The 16787-nt window shown below is 65.6% G+C and overlaps 2 protein-coding genes across 16 annotated transcripts in view; one reads left to right on the top strand and one right to left on the bottom strand.

The window, feature by feature from the left end:
• Positions 1 to 4373, top strand: part of RBFOX3 (RNA binding fox-1 homolog 3) — a 293920-nt gene extending 289547 nt beyond the window's left edge. For 10 of the 11 annotated variants that reach the window (XM_067547200.1, XM_067547196.1, XM_067547198.1 and 7 more), the window contains one exon: positions 1230 to 4373. In XM_067547200.1, coding sequence (XP_067403301.1) covers positions 1230 to 1274 — 45 coding nt within the window. In that variant the 3' untranslated portion in view covers positions 1275 to 4373. The remainder of the gene's footprint in view (positions 1 to 1229) is intronic. The other variant, XM_067547191.1, reaches the window with a different exon arrangement.
• A 492-nt stretch (positions 4374 to 4865) lies between these two features.
• Positions 4866 to 14839, bottom strand: ENGASE (endo-beta-N-acetylglucosaminidase). 5 transcript variants are annotated; one of them, XM_067547187.1, is made up of 14 exons: positions 14662 to 14808; positions 12781 to 12857; positions 12436 to 12637; positions 11339 to 11487; positions 10798 to 10955; positions 10273 to 10421; positions 9600 to 9765; positions 9034 to 9137; positions 8489 to 8597; positions 8175 to 8365; positions 7683 to 7813; positions 7423 to 7528; positions 7073 to 7187; positions 6211 to 6764 (listed from the first exon to the last, which is right to left on the bottom strand). In XM_067547187.1, the coding sequence occupies exons 1-14, from the start codon at positions 14751 to 14753 to the stop codon at positions 6357 to 6359; spliced, it is 2157 nt and encodes a 718-aa protein (XP_067403288.1). In that variant the 5' UTR covers positions 14754 to 14808; the 3' UTR covers positions 6211 to 6356. The 5 variants fall into 5 exon arrangements, 4 of the variants coding, with proteins under 4 accessions (XP_067403285.1, XP_067403287.1, XP_067403288.1 ...); XR_010919539.1 differs by having other exon boundaries at positions 6625 to 6764; positions 7683 to 7797; positions 14662 to 14839; XM_067547184.1 differs by lacking the exon at positions 9034 to 9137 and having other exon boundaries at positions 4866 to 6764.
• Between the last annotated feature and the right edge of the window lie 1948 nt (positions 14840 to 16787).

Here is a 16787-nt window from a genome sequence, read left to right as displayed (position 1 = left end):
TGGAGTGAGTTTATATGGCCACGGGGGGTGCCAGCAGTAGCATCTCTGCCGGCAGCCCCTGGCGTGGTCTGACTGCTGGGGCTCCCGCCCCACAGGGCAGAGGCTAGACAGCAGCAGGGGAGCATTTCACCAGAGGGAAGGCCCGGGAGAGATGGCCCCACCTGACCCCACGCAGACCCTGCCCCCCAACTCAAGGAAGGCCCCCCACACGCACAGACCCGTTACCCCCCACCTCACCCAACCCACCTTACGCGGCCAGAGATCAGTACGTGTGGAGGGCTGTGGCCTCTCTCGCCCCGGTTCTCATCACGCCCCCCCATACAGCAGTTCGAGAGCCAGCCTGCAAGGGAGTGTGTGTGTGTGTGTGTGTGTGTGTCCGTGCAGCCGTGCCCCGCCGCAGCTCCCTGTGCAGGACACGGCGCGTTCCGCTAGCTCTGCAGCCAGCATCAAAGATGAAAAGTCCCGTTTGTGGGCCGGGTCTCCGAGCCAACCAGGCTTTTTCTTCCTTTTTTTAACCCTCCCAGATGCCCTGGCCAAGGCCCAAGCCACCGTGTGCCAGGGAGGTCCTGCCAGCGCCCCTGCTCTCGGGTGGCGGGGGAGGCTTTCACTCTTGTATCTTCTGTTTCCGTCCCTTTGGGGCTAGGCCGGGCAGGGGTGTGGAGCAGCCAGGCGGCCTGTGGTCCGCTGGGTTCAGCCCTCAGGCTGCGAGTGAGCCGCGCTGGCCCTGCAGCAGCAGCGTGGGAGTAGGCCCGTGCAGTCAGTGCCTGGCTGAAGGCGCAGGCGCTGGAGGAGAACGGAGGGCCCCTGACGGCTGCAGGAAGTGTCCCCACCTGCTCCGGGGAGCAGAGGGCAGGGAAGCCAGGCAGCCTCAGAGCAGGGGCCTGAAGCAAGCCCCTTGGACAAAGCAGGCAGCAGGGGGCTCCCAGGGAGCACGGGATGTTCCAGGGCTCACAGGAATCTGCAGCAGCTGGCGGCAGGCAGCCTCCCACCCTCAGCCCTTCTCCCCCCGCCGGAAGGGGCCCCGCATGCTGGGACGCTGGCCAGCTGGCTGGCCCAGAGCCCCATGCAGTGCTGGGGGCAACCTGTGCAGCTCCTTAGACCCCCCGGCACCTCCAGCCCACCTGCCTGGAGGGACAGGAACAATCTGATGTCATTAAAAAAGGGAAGAAAATGGGCCTTGCCTCTCTCTCGAATACTGATTGGCTTTTCTTTCATCTTTGATGTTGCAGGCTAGTCTATACCGAGGAGGTTACAGCCGCTTCACTCCCTACTAGCAAGACACCCAGCCCCCCACACCACTAACACTGACTGCTCACTAGAAACCAAACACACCAAACTAAGCCAAGGCAGAGCCTCCCGGAAGAACACGGTGCCCCTGCCAGGGGCCAGGGCTCAGCAACCTAGAACATAGGTTCTTACCTCAAGCTGCTCTCGTCCCGCGTCTCATGTCTTTGCTCACCCACCTGTGTCTGTCTGTGACCTGCCCTGGCTGAACGGACTGTGTTGGTGTTTTGCAAAGCAGGCAGCTGAGGGGCTGCGAGGATGGGGCAGGTCCTGCTCTTCCTAGCCATACAACCAGCTGCAGAGCCACGGGACGGGACGGGACGGGAGAGAGCCTGGCTTAGCCCCCTCCTCTGCCCCTGGGGCCAGGAATACGTGAACTCTAAAGGCCAGGGCATTCAAAGAGCGGCCCCCCGGCTGCCTGCCTCCCTGCGCAGCGCCCACGCCTGGGCCTGACAGGCTTCCAGTCCCTGGGACTCAGTGAGGAGCGACTCCTCTTCACTGCCCTCGGCTCCCTCGAGCACGCCCCGGGGCAGGCAAGCCTGCATAGGTTGGGCTCCTTCCTGTGGAGGTGCCTGGCCTCAGCCAGGGCCCCGCTGGGCTGGCGCTGCTCACACAAGGAAAAGGAGCTCCCGGCTCCAAAGCACTTAGGGTTTGTCCCTTGAGACAAAGTGGGCCGGGCTGGCGGCCCCCCCCCCCCAATGCCAGGAGCTGTGGACAAGGCGTAGGGTGCAAGGTAGGGCTGGCTGAGAGTGGGGGTGCTGAGCATGGCAGTGCGCAGCCTTGTGCCGTGAGGGGTACAGCCCCTGGCCCTCGGCATTTCCCTGCCCTGCTACTGGAATCTGGCCGAGTCTCGGCACCCCGTCTGCACCTGGCTCTGGGGAGCAGCAGCCCCTCTAGCTCAGGTGCACATCATGGAGCGGGCCATGGGATGCCCTAGTGTCATTGCCCCAGGCCAGCTGGCCCAGCCACCCCCACCCCCTTCAGGCACCAGGATATGGGGAGAGACTGGCTTCAAGAGCCAGCCTGCTCTGTGGGCCATGCTAGGTCACCCAGCAAGAGAAGACCTTCTTGGGGGGCAGGACCAGCCAGGGGCTAGGGCTCGTCCTTCTGCCTGGGCAGCGAGAGACTTGGGGCAGTTCTGGGGGGCAACAGAACCTGCTAGCAAATCCTGGAGCCGCTTTGGAAGGAACTAATGTGTCAGCCCCACACCACCTCCCCGAGGCTTGCTGAGCTGCCCGAGCAGGCGTCCGTGCGCACGAGGGACGGGGCACGGCGTGGGCTGAGACGGGCTCGGGTGGGGGGCTGCGCCCAGCGTCCCCTCCGGCCTGGGCTGCCCCCGGTGCCCCTGCTGTTGGGCTCTCTGCTCCGAGCTGGCTGCGGGTTGCTCCAGTGAAAGTTCTGCCTTTCTGTTTCTGTTGTAGTGAAACCGCAGCCGTTTCCTTCTGGGACCAGGAAGGGCAAAACAATTAAAAACAAAGCAACAAAAAACAAAACAAAGAGGCAACCAACAAGTGAGTCCCACACTGTCCACACACATGCACCGAGCAAGCAAGTCCAGCAGGAGGCGCTGCACCCCGCCTGAGTCCCGGAGAGGACCCATCGACTGGATGGCACCACGGGCCCGCTGGGCAGCGAGCGGCCCCCTCTCCAACCCTGCCCCAGCCAGCAGCCACGTTGGGAGACTTGGGTCCCACCCCCCTTCGCAGACTGCGCGAGCTTCCAGACTAGGGCAGGGAGGGCGCGAGAGCCGTGCGGACAGCTGGCCAAGCCCCCGCGAGAGGCCTCTGCCGGCCCGAGGCACCGGGCCTGGGCACCGCGTCTTCCTTTCTGCCCTCCCGCACCCGGGCTGGGGGCCTGGGCCGTGTGCAGAGCGCCCCCTCCCATGGGTTGGGGGGACTTGGCCTCAGGGGTAGGAATCTCGCTGTTTGTTTTCAGAGCCCTAATGCTTCAGCGCTTGCTGGTCATCAGTGTGTTGAGTGTGTGAGGCCCCAGCTCTCTGCGCGGCAGCGTGCTGGTTGACAGAGCAGCAGCTTTGCCTGGGGTGCTGGGAGTTGCAGGGGTAGAGCCGCTGTGGTCAATCGGGATGCTAGCGAAGAGGAGTCTGTAGCTCCCTTGCATTGTCTCCCCCGGTGCCCTGAGCTCCTGGCTTCCCCCAGCCCCACGGGGCTAACGCCAGACAAACAGGAGCTGCACCCGCTGCTCCTCCTGTGCCACAGCTGCCCAGGGCAGGCCGTGTGCGGAAGGGGCTGTTGGGGCTCTTCTCGGAGCACCAGGAATCAGCTCAGCCCCTCCCCCCTTGCTGCCCCTCCTGTCTGTTCCAGCCCCCCAGCACTGCCAGAGGAGGCCACGTGACCCCCACAGTGGCTGTCTCAGCCACCCCATCAGTACTGGGGGGCAAGGAGTCAACAGCACGCCCCAGCCATGCCTGGGGAAGCACACCCGAGTGCTGGCTGCAGGACCCTGCTCGGCGCCAGGCCAGCCATGCCTCGGGCCCCTGCTGACTCGGAGAGGCCGCCGGGGAGCAATATGGGCAAGGACTGGGCAGCAGTGGGCAGGGCCTGAGTGACCGGAGCCACAGTTGGGCAGGAGGGTGCTGGCTGTGGCCAGGCGCCTGCCTGGCATAGGCCACCTCTGATCCTCGTGGCCAAGTCACCCAAGGGTGGGTGGGGGCAGCTGGGCTCTGAGTCCAAGCACTCCGCTAGCCGGGGCACCAGCTGCTCCCAGCCCCTTGCCCGCTTCCACCCAGCCCAGTCCTTCAGCGCTTCCCGGCAGCCTCGCCGGTCAGGATGGGCCCGGGGGCGGTTGGAAGGCGGCTGAGCCGGCTGGATCCAGCAGGTCTCTCAACATGGCTCTGTCAGCTCATGAACCTTCACTTTATATTCAGCATCTGCTCCAGCAACGAGCTCCTCCTTTTCTACTCGCCTTGTACATAGCCCCTCCCGGCACCCGCCATCCTCTGTATAAAGCTCCTGCCCTGCGCTGTGCTGGCGCCGCCCATCGTGTGTGCTGCAAAGGTGTGCTCATCTCAGAACAGCAGTAGTATGAGGAGTATTATTACTAAGATTATTAATAAAGATTTCTTTCTTCAACCAGGCCGACTCACGTGTTGAATGGGGCCCAGCCGCTGGGCTCCCTTTGGAGCTGGCTGCCCTGGTGCTGCTGCAGCAGCACATCTGGGGAGCCGGTGGCCGTGCTCAGCCGGGTGCTGTCCCGAAGGAGCCCTGGTAAGCCCCTCCTCGGGTTCCTTAATCTCAGTCCCAGCACGGGCAGCGCAGCGCCGTTCCTCTGCACACGGGCCCGGCCATGCACCGGGCTCGCGACAACGGCGCCTTCATGGGTTGCTCTGCACAGTGCAGCCCAGTAAGAGCCGCCACCTTCTGCCTCTCACCCCGCCAGCTGCAGGGCTGGGCTGCGGGACCTGCGCAGGAGCCAGGCCAGCCCCACAGCCGGCCTCTTCCTAGCCGCATGGCCACCTGTTTCAGCAAGAACGCGCTCAGGGCTGGGCTGTGGGGCGCGAGCTGGGCCCCCCCCTCCAGCACAGACTGGGACACTCACAGGCTGGGTAAAGCAGCGCTAAGTGCTGTAAAACAAATACCTCCCCACACCCCCGGGGTAACAACAGCTGCAGAATTGGTCCCTTCACTCAACACCTCCCTCCCACCGGCAGGCGCGTCTCGCCACACCGAGCCCTTCCGCTGCCCAACCGGCAGCTGGTTTAGTTCAGTGCGATTCCACCCCCTGGAACCGCAGCGTAGATGCTGACCTAGTCGTTTTCCCTGTGCGCGGCCTGCACCCCAGGAGCTGGCGAACCTGGCACTGCACGCACCGTCGCCCCCCCGCCTGCTGACTGCTCGCTCACCAGCCTGTGAGAGCATCCCCGCCACTCTACAGCTCATCTCCTCTGCATGACACATGCGGGGAGCCAGCGCTGGAGACCCGCCGCCTGCAACGAGCAGGGCCAGGCCCCACGCGTGGCGAGCAAGGCTGAAAGCCGGGAGGCTGCACCAGGGCTCAGCAGCCACCTCTGCACGCAGTTGCTCCATGGCGTCGGCGACCGGGAGGCCAGCGCCCAGGGACGCGGCTAAACGCAGGCGGGGCGGAGGGCTGGCTGGCTGCCTTGCACCAGCCCAGCATGCGGCGTACAGCAGCTGAGGAACAGGATCAGCCCTGCCCATGCACAAGCGTTCGCCGCTCCCCTCCCTCAGCCACAAGCCCTGGCTCCCACAGGCAGGCTCGACTCGGCCCTGCCCTTCCTGGAACCCAGCCGCCGGCAGGGTGGAGAACTGAAGAGCAGGGCGGCCGGGGCCTTCACACCTGCACCTGCTGCTGGCTCAGCGCTTCCAGGACTCGCTGCCCAGGAGCACCAATGTGGGCCAGCACCTGGGCCTCCCTCTGCCTCAGCCCAGCCTGCCCGCCATGCGTGTGCTGCATGCAGGGCCGAGCCCCGGCTGCTGCCAGAATAGCCGGGAGCAGGCCCCCCACCTGCACAGGCAGGGTGGGCAGGGCCCCTGCTCCTCGGGCCGGGCCGGGCCAGACCAGAGGGGCGCTGGGGGAGCCCTGCAGCTGAGCAGCAGGAGCCAGGAGCAGAAGGTATAACGGAGCAGTGGGGGCAGCGCCTGGCTCCAGCCATGCCCTGCCCAGGCCCCCGCCCTGCTGCGCAGCAGCTTCAGGGTAGGTGGGGTTGGGCAGCTGGAAGCAGCAGGACCTTGCGGCCTCCCCAGCGGCAGCACCCACTTGCCTGCCAGCGTGGGACTCCGCTGCCCCGCTGTGGCGCCCACCAAGCGTGCAGCGTCGAGTCCCGCTCCGTGGCCGGTGATGCCTGGTGGGGAGGAAGGTGCCAGCGGCTGACCCAGAGCCATTCCAGTGGGACCAGCTTGGAGAGGAGTCTGAGTCACGGCCTGGTCAGGGCTACCCCCAATCTGCTAGTCCTGTCCTGAGCACCTCCCACCTCTGCCATACCCCCGCTACGGCTCTGCCACCAACCCTCCATCCTGCCCCGCAGCCGCCCCACGCCAGCCCAGGGGTCCCCAAGAAGGCCGAGATCCCTGGGACAGCTCCAAAGGTCACATTTACTAGGTGTTGGTGCTGGCCTGGTCGGAATAAACCAGCATCAGCCGGCCCCACCTGGACCGATCCACAGCAAGCCCTTCGTTCAGAACCGGCTCCACGAAGAACTCCACCTGGCAGGATTCCCTGGCAGACACACCTGGCACTGCCAAGCCCACCACACGATAGACGGGGGCATACGCCAGCCCGAGGAGGTGCGGCTGCTCTGGCAGGGGCAGCGCCCGGCCCCCGGGGCGCGTCGTGCCCTGGCAGTGGATCCGGAAGCAGTGAGCCTGGCTGGGCGGGTAGGACCAGCGCAAGGTGAGGCTGAGGGAGAGTTGGTCTGTGCCAGGGTCCTTGTGCCACAGCAGCTGGGCGGCCTCCAGGCTGGGCACTCGGGGCGCGGAGGAGTGCAGGCAGGCAGCATCCAGCACCTGCAGCGGAGACAGGAGCTTAGACACACCCCAGAGCCCAGCCAGGCAGAGACGGGCTCTCCAGGGCAGCACCCAGGAGGAGGGGTCCAGGCCTGGAGGGCATCTCGCCTCCGCGCTGCCCCCAGCCAGATTCCCCCGGGAGGGCAGCAGCAGCTACAACCAGGTGCAGGGGTAGGGCTCCACGGCCTCTCCCCTCCCCTCCCCCAGGGCTCCAAAGGCAGATGCGGCTACCAGGGATGGCAGGTGGGCGGTGCCACCTCCCGGCGGCTGCCCCTGCCCAGGGCGCAGTGCCGAGCGCGGCCCCTCACCCGGAGCTCCCCGAGGCGGCAGGAGAAGCGCCTCTCGTGCGGGCCCGGCTGGCGGCGCGACAGGATCAGCGACAGGTCCTGCAGGGCGCAGTTCCGCAGCTCCAGCTCGTAGCACCTGGGTGAGGGCAGAGAGGGAGCGCTGGGAGGGCCGCCGGGGAGAGCTGCCACACAGCCCACTCAGGCCCGAGGCAGGCCAGCTCCCTCGCTGCAGGCATGAGGTATCCCTGCTCCCCTGCCTCCTGGGCACCGTGCCCCGCGCTCACACCTCACCCCCTCCCACCTGGGGAGCTGGCAGGCGCTGCAGGGCCGGTGCCAGCCGCCCTTGCTGTAGCTGGGGGAGGGGCACTCACCGGCTGACCCAGCCTGTCGTACCCTGTCGTCCACAGCCAGGGAGCAGCCCTGAGAGGCGGGATGGCAGGGTGCCGAGCGGCTGCGGCTGATGTCGGGTGGCCGGCCCTGCAGGAGGGAACGGAGCAGTAAGGGCAGGGGAAGGGGGTGCAGGACGCATGGGACGGGCGCTTCTCAGGAACCTGTGTCTTGGCATCCCCCTCCCGCACCGGCGTGGCCGAGGGAGCGAATCCCAGCCTGCCCACCAGTGGAGGCTCCTCACCCGGCAAGGCAGAGACGTCGGTGTCCCGTGTGCTGAGCTCCAGCGCGACCGCCACCTCGGGCGACTCCTCCAGCTTGTACTGCAGAGACAGGACGAGCCTGGGGGGAGCCGGCATCTGGAAAGAGAAAAGGCTGGTGACCCCCAAATCCACCCAGAGAGACAAGGGAGGGGGAGAGAGAGAGGAGTTGTTACATGGGGAAGCAAGGCAGGTGCTGGAGTCGCACATAAGCACGGCACACGGCACACACTGCAGGCTGTGCACGAGCCACAGGCCTGGCCCGTGGGCTGGACACACGCCATGGGCACGCACACGACATGCTGGGCACGAGAGCCACAAGGCAGGTCCACGTGCGCACGCCTGGCACTGCACGCGGATGGTGCACGTGGCAGGCACCCCTCGTGTTCCCTGGTGCGGTGCCATGCTGCGCAAACTTCTGCCCCCGGCTCCCAGCCGTTCAGGTGAGCGGTCATGCCAGCTCAGCCCGCACTCACCGGACAGCCACGTGGCCCGCGGCAGGGGGGATGGCCCCCTCGATCAGCAGGCAGCTGCCCCCGTTCCAGGCGTCCTGCAGGGAGCAGCACGTGCGCAGCCAGCCACCCGTCCCCCGCCCTGCTCGGTGGTCTGTGAAGAGGGGTTGGATCTCCTGGGCGCTCAGATTGTACCAGGGCCCGACTTCTTCCTCCTGCAGGAGAGAGCAGCCGGCTCAGCCAGGGCTCTGCCGCAGGCAAGGGCTGGCTGGAGCTCACACGGCTCCGGTGCTTGCTAACGCTCAGCTCCTGGGACGTGACCCATCCCTCACACGCACCTGCCCAGCCGAGAACCGTCCCGTGCCCATGCCCAGGCAGAAGCAGGTGCTGAAAGGCAGCGTGGCGATGCTGTGAGTGGGCAGCAGCTCCATCAGCAAACCCCAGAACCTGCGTGGAGAGGAGAGACTGGCTGTAGCAGCGACACCTCCTGGCACAGCTCGAGCTGGTGCCACGGACATTAGCCAGTCGTCGTGCCCTGGCCTGGGGCCACACAGCACAGCCCCAGGTGCAGCCCGCCAGGACAGTCTGCCCCCAGGCCCACAACAGGGGCAGCATCCTCCCGAAGGGCTCTCGGCAATTCTGCCCCCCCGGATCCCCCCCGGCTCCCCTTCCCCAGAGCTGGGCACCAGGGCCCCGTCGCTGCAGGGCAGCAGCTAAGCCGAGCAGCCATGCACTGTGGCCTCAGCGCTCCTCTCCCCCCCCCCCCCCCCCCCGGCACCCATCCCCCTGGCATGGGCACCCCCTTCCCCGTGCTCCACCCCCTCCCTGCCTCCTATCCCCACCCCCAGCATGGGATCCCCTGCCCAGCCGCCCCCGAGCTCACTTGTTCTCGTTCTGCAGGAAATCCTTCTTCCCCAGATGCTCGTAGACCCAGCCGGGCGCAAAGATGGCAGCGGAAAGGCCGTGCTTGCGGATCAGGCGCAGAGACTACGGAAAGGCGGGGGTGAGACACTCCCTCCCTCCCCAGCCCGAGGCGCCTGCCCCAGTCAGAGCCGGGCAGGTTAAACTAGAAGCACCAGGAGTCAGGTGGCTCCTCAGACTCTGCCAGCAGGCGGCTTGGAGAGGGGCACGGGCAGAAAGCCAGCAGCTCCCCGGCCAGGCTGTCACAGGCACTGCCCTCTGTTAACACGGCCCTGGCAGATGGGACGGACCCCAGGCACAGGCCCTGAGGGCGGAGGGGGCAATGCCCACGGGCAGGCCCAGGGGGCAAGCACCCATTCCCCAGCCTCTCTCAGCCCTGGGATGCCCAGCAACGGTTCAGGGTCCAGGGCCACCTGCCAAGGCCTCTGCTGGCCAGGCTCAGCCTAGCCCAGGCCCCGGAGCCGGCCGGAGGATCCCGCCTTGGGCAAGGCCCTCAGCCCCGAGACGCCCTGAGGCCAGGCCACGCACCTTGTCTGTCTCAAAGCCGCCGCCGACAACCTCCCCGCGGGCAAAGACGTCGACACCCACATAGACGTCGGCCAGGCGCTCCCCCGCCTGCGCCCGCGTGCGCTCCAGGTGCTCCTCCTGCCAGTTGTAGTTGGTGAATAAGCCATCGCAGGCGTCGAAGAACACCCTAGGGAAAGTGAGAGCACGGTGAGAAGGAGGCGCAGCCCAGGGGCTCCCGTGCCCACCCCTCCCCACCAAGAAAACGGGCCCCAGGGCGGAGGGGAAGGGCCCCTCGCCCACAGGACGGCCCCCAGCTGCCGCAAGCCCAGCTCTGCTGGGGGCACATGGACAGGAATGGGTGGAACTCAGAGCTCAGGCCTGTTCGGCTGCTGTGCCCCGGCCAGGGAGCGGCCAGGGAAGGGGTGATGCTCCTGGGCTGAAGGGGGAGTGCTCGCCTCAGGCCCAGAGAGCCCTGGCAAGTGGCGGGACAGGCCTGCAGCCCCCAGGCCAGGCCAGGTTCAGCTCCCGTTTGGGCCCTGGCTGAGGGCGGTGGGGTGACTTGGCACCCCTCCTGTGGGGCAGTGACCCCAGGCTGCGTGGTCGCTCTCTGCCAAGATGCTGGGAGGGAAGGCGAGGGGGCTGGGCGCCGGCTGTGTGCCCCAGGTTCCCGCTCTGTCCAGCACCCGCCTCTCACCTGTTCTTCTCATTCAGCTCGTTCTGCCACTTCAGCTCCCCGCTCTGCAGGACGCTGTCGTACCAGAGCACCAGCCCGCCCGGCAGCACCCGCTGCAGCCGCTCCCGCAGGTGACGCAGGAAGAAGGGCAGGTTCCGCACGGCTGCCTCCTGCCGGGGGAGAGACAACGTGGCTTTGCCCAGGGGCACCTCGTCAGGCCGGGCTGCTCCTGGATGGCAGGGCTGGGTTCAGGTCAGACAAGCCACGGGCAACGGGCCCCGAGGGATGCGACACTCGCTGCCTTCCAAAGGCAGGGGCACTCGGGGGACACCAAACATTAGACACAGGCCTGAGGGCTGGGCAGGACCAGGGGCTGGGAACCTCACACCCACCCCTGCGGGAGCACAGCTCTAGCAGTGCGGGCCCCACAGGGCAGAAGAAAGCTGGGAGGGAGGACGAGGGTGGGCAGGAGAGGGGCACCGATGACTGGCCGAGGCTGGGCACCGGCGGTAGTGAGGGAAGGCAGCAGGGACAGGCTCTGCTCACGCTCAGGCGGTTCTCGATGTTGACCAGCCAGCCATCAAAGCAGTAGAAAGAGGCAATGTGCACCAGCTGCTCCGCCACAGCGCAGTACCCGTCCGCCTCCCCGGCCAGGAACGACTCGCAGAGCTTGCCCCCGTCAGTCCACTCGGTGATGAACGTCCCTAGAGACAGGCACAGGGCAAGTCAGCCACTCCGGCCCCGGGCAACGCCCCAACCCACAGCAGGGGCTGCTCGGTCTCTGGATAGGTCCCCAAAGTACCTGCCAGTGTGTGGGCAAGAGGCATCGGCATTCGCCAACCGCAGCCTCACCCAGAATGCACTGCCCGTGCGGAGCAGGGCAGGGCCTGCCCCGGCCCCAGAGCCCTCGCAGCTGCTCCGAAGCCAGCCCCGCCGGCAGAGTGGGATGCCGCATTGCTGCAATCCCAGCGGGAGGTGCTGCGGGGAGCTGGGCAGTCGTGCCAGCTGCAGGGGCGCTCCCAGAGCTTGTCCAAAAGCTGCACGTGTCCCGCATGCCCCACCCACGGTGCCGGGTCTCTCCCCTCACCCAGCACAGAGACGCCGTTCCTGTGGGCAGCGTTGGTCCAGGTGACGGGCGGGATGGTCACGGTGTGGTGGCTGAAGTACACAAAGATGTCGATGTACTGCCAGTGGTAGAAGATGTAGGGGTCCCGTGAAGCCGAGCCCTGGATGAACCTGCAGGCAGAAGAGCGGAAAGAGGCCCAGGCTGGACACAACAATCAAAAGGGAGGTGGCCCAAACGGTTCTTCCAACAGGGCTGCACTCTGGGTCTCGGTTGTGAATCTACAGAGACGCACCCCAGCCACCCCCGGCTGATGGGAGGAGCTGGCGATGCATGGCAAATGAATGGGGGAGCAGACAGGCTCAGACCAGATCTGGAGACAGCCCGTCCTTCCCGGGGTGTGAGGAGCATTACGTCTCCACGTAACTTGCTCCTGGGTTTCCACCTAAATCCTGGCCTGGGTTTTCCTCCTCTGCTTGGCTCTAGAACAAAAGCATTCCACCACCCGCAACACCAGGGGCACTGCAAACGCCGGGGGAGGCCAAGGCGCACCCCAGAGTTTGTCTCTGCCTGATCCCAAGAGCAGCCTGGAGGCGGAGGGCAGAAAGCAAACCCGAGACTGCCCCCGGCAGCTACACCCACGTCGTGCTGCCTCAATGCTCGGCTCAGTGCAGTGCCAGGCTGAGCATTGCTACGTGCTGCCTGCCAGCCCACCGCCCTGGACGCTCAGCACCCAACAGAGAGACCAGCCCAGCCGCTAACAGGCCCCGTCCCATCAGCAGCGCGCAGAGATGGACACTCCTACCCCTGCGCTCAGCTTGAACAGCACCACTGCCTGGACAGCGAGCCTGGGCTCCTGCTTCTCTCCAGCTCTGCCGCACCTGGGGCGCATCCTGCCTCTTCCCTCGCTCTGTGCTGCCCGAGGAGGGGAGGATGTTCCTGGCCGGCCTCCCAGGGCAGCAAGGAGGGTGGATTAAAGTTTGCAGGGAAGTGTGAAGTGCTGAGTAAACCAAGAGTGCCACCAGCAGAGACCCACAGAGACTACACGTCCCAGCATGCAGTGCTCCGTTCTGACAGTGGCCACCCCAGCATCGCTCGGCTCCGCCAGGCCTGGCGCCCACCTGTCCTCCAGGTACCCGTTCTTCATGTCGTGGCACACCAGCGTCCTGGGTCTCTTGCTGTGGAGCGGAGGTTGGCGTTTGGCCAGCGGCATCGTGGCAACGTTGAAGTCATCGTCGCCGGTGGGTTTCCAAGCCAGCAGCTCCTCCAGGCTGGACAGGTAGAAGCTGATGGGCTCCGTGGTGTCTCTGTCGAAGTGTCTCGCTGGGAGGAGAGAAGTCAGAAGGCGGCAGGTCGTTGACACGTAGCCAGGGAGCATCGCCACACGCGCTGCACCACGTCGCCGCCAGCTACGCCAGCCTCCCTGGCAGGGCCGGAGGGCCTCACACATCACGCTGTGCTCTTACCTGGCAGGGGCTGGAGGGCGTAGCTGACCGTCTTGTGGAGGACCGTGGTTCCTTGGCTCTCTATGGCAGGCAGGAAACTGAAGGAGAGAATCAAGAGACACCGCTGCAGAGACTAGGAGGCGTGGGGCCAGGAGCCCTTGGCTCACTCCTCGCTCCAGCCCCACACTCAAGGGAGGGAGGATCAGGCATTTTCGGGGAACCCATCACAGCCCGGGTTACAGGGCGAGCTGGCCCTTTAAGAGGGTATCAAGGCCCCCGATTCAGCTCAGAACCAAAGCATTCTGGGACTGGTAGTTCCAGCAGGCCCCTGGGAAATGCAGGCAAAGCAAAGCATGCTGGGAAGGTGTCCAGGGAGGTATAAGTAGCCTGGCCTTCCCCCAGTGCAGGCTGGCTGCCAAGGAGCCTAGCTGGAGATGGCCTCTGTGCGGGGGATGGGTACCGGATGCAGCCTTGAAAAGCTGGGGCTGGACTGGTCTGGTGAGTGGTTTACTGGGCGGGATGACCTGCCCTACTAGGACAAGCGAAACTGGGGTGGTGGCTGCCCATGTTGCTGTGTCACCCCCTCGGGCCGCCTGGGCTGAGAGCAGGCTGCATGGAGCCAGGTCTGAGCAGGCAGCAGCCCTGCCTGCTGCCCAGTGTTTGCTGTGGCTGGTGGAAAGCGCTTGCCTTCGTGCTCAGTCCTGCTGGGACTCAGCACCGAGCATCGAGAGTGCGCGCTGGGCTGCTCTTTCCAACCATCGTGCCAGTCAGCCAGCGTCCGGGTGAGGCAGGCTGGGGAGGGGAGCCCGCAGAGGAACTCCCAGCCAGCACCACAGGAGGTGGAGGTGGGACCCAGCAGGAGGAGGGCGAGACAGACCTAGCAAATTCCTTGGACAGGGCCCTGTGCCTGAGACGTGCGCAGCGAGAAGGGTTACCCCCTGGCTGGTGTTTGACCGGCCTGGCTAGATTTTTACGGCTTTGCCAGTTACCAGAAAAATAATTTAATGGGCTGGGGGAGGGAGTCATGTAGGTCTAAAGCTTTGCATTATTATCACAGTGCAATGGGACATATTCCACAATACTCAAAACAAAAACTAGGGAGTCACCCCATATAGTTAACAGGCAGCAGGTTTAAAAGGAACTAAAGGAAGCCTGCTTCACACAATGCAGCGTCAACCTGTGGAACTCCTTGCCAGAGGATGTTGTGAAGGCCAAGACTATAATGGGGTTCAAAAGAGAACTAGATGAGGTCAGGAGGATAGGCCCGTCATTGGCTATTAGCCAGGATAGGCAGGGGTTGCTGTTCGCCAGAGGCAGGAATGGGTGGATGGGTCACTTGCTGATTACCTGTTCTGTTCATTCCCTCTGGAGCACCTGGGTTAGCCGCTGTGGGCAGACCGGACACAGGGCTGGATGGACCATTGGCCTGACCCCGTCTGGCCGCTCTTATGCCAGTGAATGTTAAAAGTCTGTGTGCGGCTAAGGATGCTGCAGTGTTCCCACTTCCAGCGGTGAAGTGAGAACAGCGCCAACCTGTTGAAGACACAGCAGCCGTCTGCCCCCAGGCAGCCCCCAGGGGTTGAGAGAGGGGCTGGGACCGGTGCCCTCTGGTCGCTACGGCCGCTGTTCTCCCCAGATGCTGTGGCTGGTGGAGGCGGGGGCCGGGGGCGTTTCAAAGGTGGTAACCGTAGCTGGGAGCCGGCCCGGCGGGGATGGAAGTCAAGTCCGGGATCCCGCAGCCAGGGACGGACGGACGGACGGACAGACGGGGGGGGGCAGCAGGGCAGGGAAGTTAGAGAAAAATACAGGGCCAGAGACCCCCGGTTCCCCCCCCCATCCCGGCCCCCCATCCTGTCCTGTGCCATGGGCCACATGCAGCGCCCCCGGCCCGGCCCGACCCACCTGCGCCTCCTCTTCGTCGCCGCCGCCGCCTGCTCCGGCCGCCGCTTGTCCCCGCTCGTGGCCCCGGCCCCGGCCCGCTCCGCTCCCTCCATCTCCGCTTCCTGCTCGGCTCGGCTCGGCCCAGCCTCCGCCCCGTCACCGTCACAGGGGCCGGGCCCGGCTCCAGCCAATCCCGCCTGCGGCGCGGCTCCGCTCCGCTGCCCGGGCCGGGCCGGGGTCTCCTGGCGGGAGTGGCGGGCCCAGCGCTGGGCACGTGCTGGGCGAGATGCGGGGGGCGCGGGGGGCCGGCTGTGCCCAGCGCCGTGGGGCGCGTCAGCATTGTGTGGGGCTGGGGGCCGCGCTGGCAGGAAGGGGGCCAGCCTGAGAACGGCCCCACAGCAGATGCCCAGCTTGTGTCGGATGGGGGCAGAACCGGGAGCCAGGCCGGTGCCCTCTGGCCATTTCTATGGGGCCGTCCGCAGGCCGGGTGCTCGGGCATGAGAAGGGAGGCCCCCCAGGGAGTCCCGTCCCCCCCAGGGAGTCCCCCCGCCCCCCAATCCTCCGCCCCCCAGGCACCCCCGGCAAGCAGGCTCCAGAGAGCTGGTTCTGGCTCCCCATGCGGTACCTGGCAGTAGCCCTTGCCCTGCCAGGTGGGCGACTCTCCCGTCCTCCCAGCCCCCGCTCAGCTGGCAGAGGACGGGGTTTGCTGTGCTCTGTCCCTCAGGATCGCATGGGAGGGACGGCGGCAGGTGAAAGGAAAGCCTCCCTCTGAGACCCGCGTCCACGCTTGGCACTGCCTAGCTCTGGGGGAGTGGGAACTACCAGGCCTGGAACACAAACGTCCCCTGGCTTGGGCCTGCACCCCTTTTTTGCCCCAGGCACACCACGGGCAATGACCCTGGAGCAGCCAGTTCTCGGGACTTGGAGCGTTGTCCCTCCTGCCCGCTGGCTGCAGGCGCAGCAGGGGGACGCGTCGGTGTGACCCACACGGGTAGCTGGCCAGTGTTCTCCTGGACCAGGCAATGCAAAGATGTTAAAGAATCCCGTCTGTCTCAGGTAATTATCTGGCCCCTGTCACCATCCTGTCTGGGCGCCTCCCGGTATTTAATGTCCCCTCCCCCCCCCCCATGCGGTAGGGCAGGGATGTGAGCCCCGGGGTGCAGGTGGGAACTGAGGCGCAGAGAGACTTGTCTAGGATCATAGAAGATACGGGTTGGAAGGGACCTCAGGAGGTATCTAGTCCAGCCCCTGCTCAAAGCCGGACCAACCCTGACTAAATCACCCCAGCCAGGCCTTGTCAAGCCACAGCTTAAAAACCTGGCAGGATGGAGATCTCCCTGGGTGGATCACATGGGGAGTCGAGCAGAGCAGGGCCTGGGACCTGGGTCTCTTGAGGCTCTCTCCGCTTGGCCTGTGAGCTCCCCTGCCGTCAGCGTTGCTCTCTCATCCTCCGGGCTCTCGTGCGTCTGGGATGCGTTTGCTGTGAAGCAGCTCTTGCTTGGGGCTGTTTTATGTAGTGCGGTGTAGACGTCATTGCTGGGGGCTGTCAGAGCTGGTGTGCACAGACTGCAGCCTGGCTTTCCCTGGCCATGGCCCTTGGCCCTGTGAAATCTGATTGCTTTATTTTTAACTTCCCTGGGCCCGGGTCCATTGTGAGAAACCCTCCTGCACACGGAGATCCTTTCATTTACTTCTTTATTTTGAAGGAAGCGTAACTCTGGCCCGAATCTGACCTGTGTGAGGAAAGGCCGGAACAGGCCGGCAATAGGATGCCGGGAGGGGAAGCGTTTGCTCAGGGGATGGAGGAAGGGACGGACTCTCGCTCTCCTCCTGCGGTTGTGGGCCACAGGGGCAGCCTGGGTTCCTTGGAGCCGTGCTCAGAGCGGATGGGGGCGGGGGCTGCTCACTCCAGTGGACGCAGTCCCCTGCGTGGTTTCTCTTCTGGGACTAGCCCTGAGCAGAGGAGGAGCCGTGGGGCTCAGCCTGGGCAGGAACGTGCGGTGTCTCGGCAAGGCTGTTCCAAGGGAAGTATCGGACTCAGCAGATGCTTTGCCCTCCTCCCCCAGGGCCGCCCAGCGGGATCTTTGCCAGCACTGTCTGCATTGATTCGTTCCCTGCCATGTCTAATGCAGCCCCCTCCTCTGCCC

This window comes from Emydura macquarii, unplaced genomic scaffold (genome assembly GCF_026122565.2).
Source record: "Emydura macquarii macquarii isolate MOO-44397 ecotype Brisbane River unplaced genomic scaffold, CSIRO-AGI_Emac_v2 contig_1230, whole genome shotgun sequence".
NCBI lineage: Eukaryota > Metazoa > Chordata > Testudines > Chelidae > Emydura > Emydura macquarii.
Note: the sequence above shows the minus strand (reverse complement) of the source record. Positions and strands in the feature narration are given on the sequence as shown.

Coding starts and splice junctions, on each gene's coding strand:
- ENGASE (XM_067547184.1), bottom strand. CDS start 14,753: ATGGAGGGAGCGGAGCGGGCCGGGGCCGGGGCCACGAGCGGGGACAAG. Junction 11,488..12,435: donor AACGGGTACCTGGAGGACAG/GTGGGCGCCAGG, acceptor TTCTGCCTGCAG/GTTCATCCAGGGCTCGGCTT. Junction 6,765..7,072: donor GCCGCCTCGGGGAGCTCCGG/GTGAGGGGCCGC, acceptor TCTCCGCTGCAG/GTGCTGGATGCTGCCTGCCT.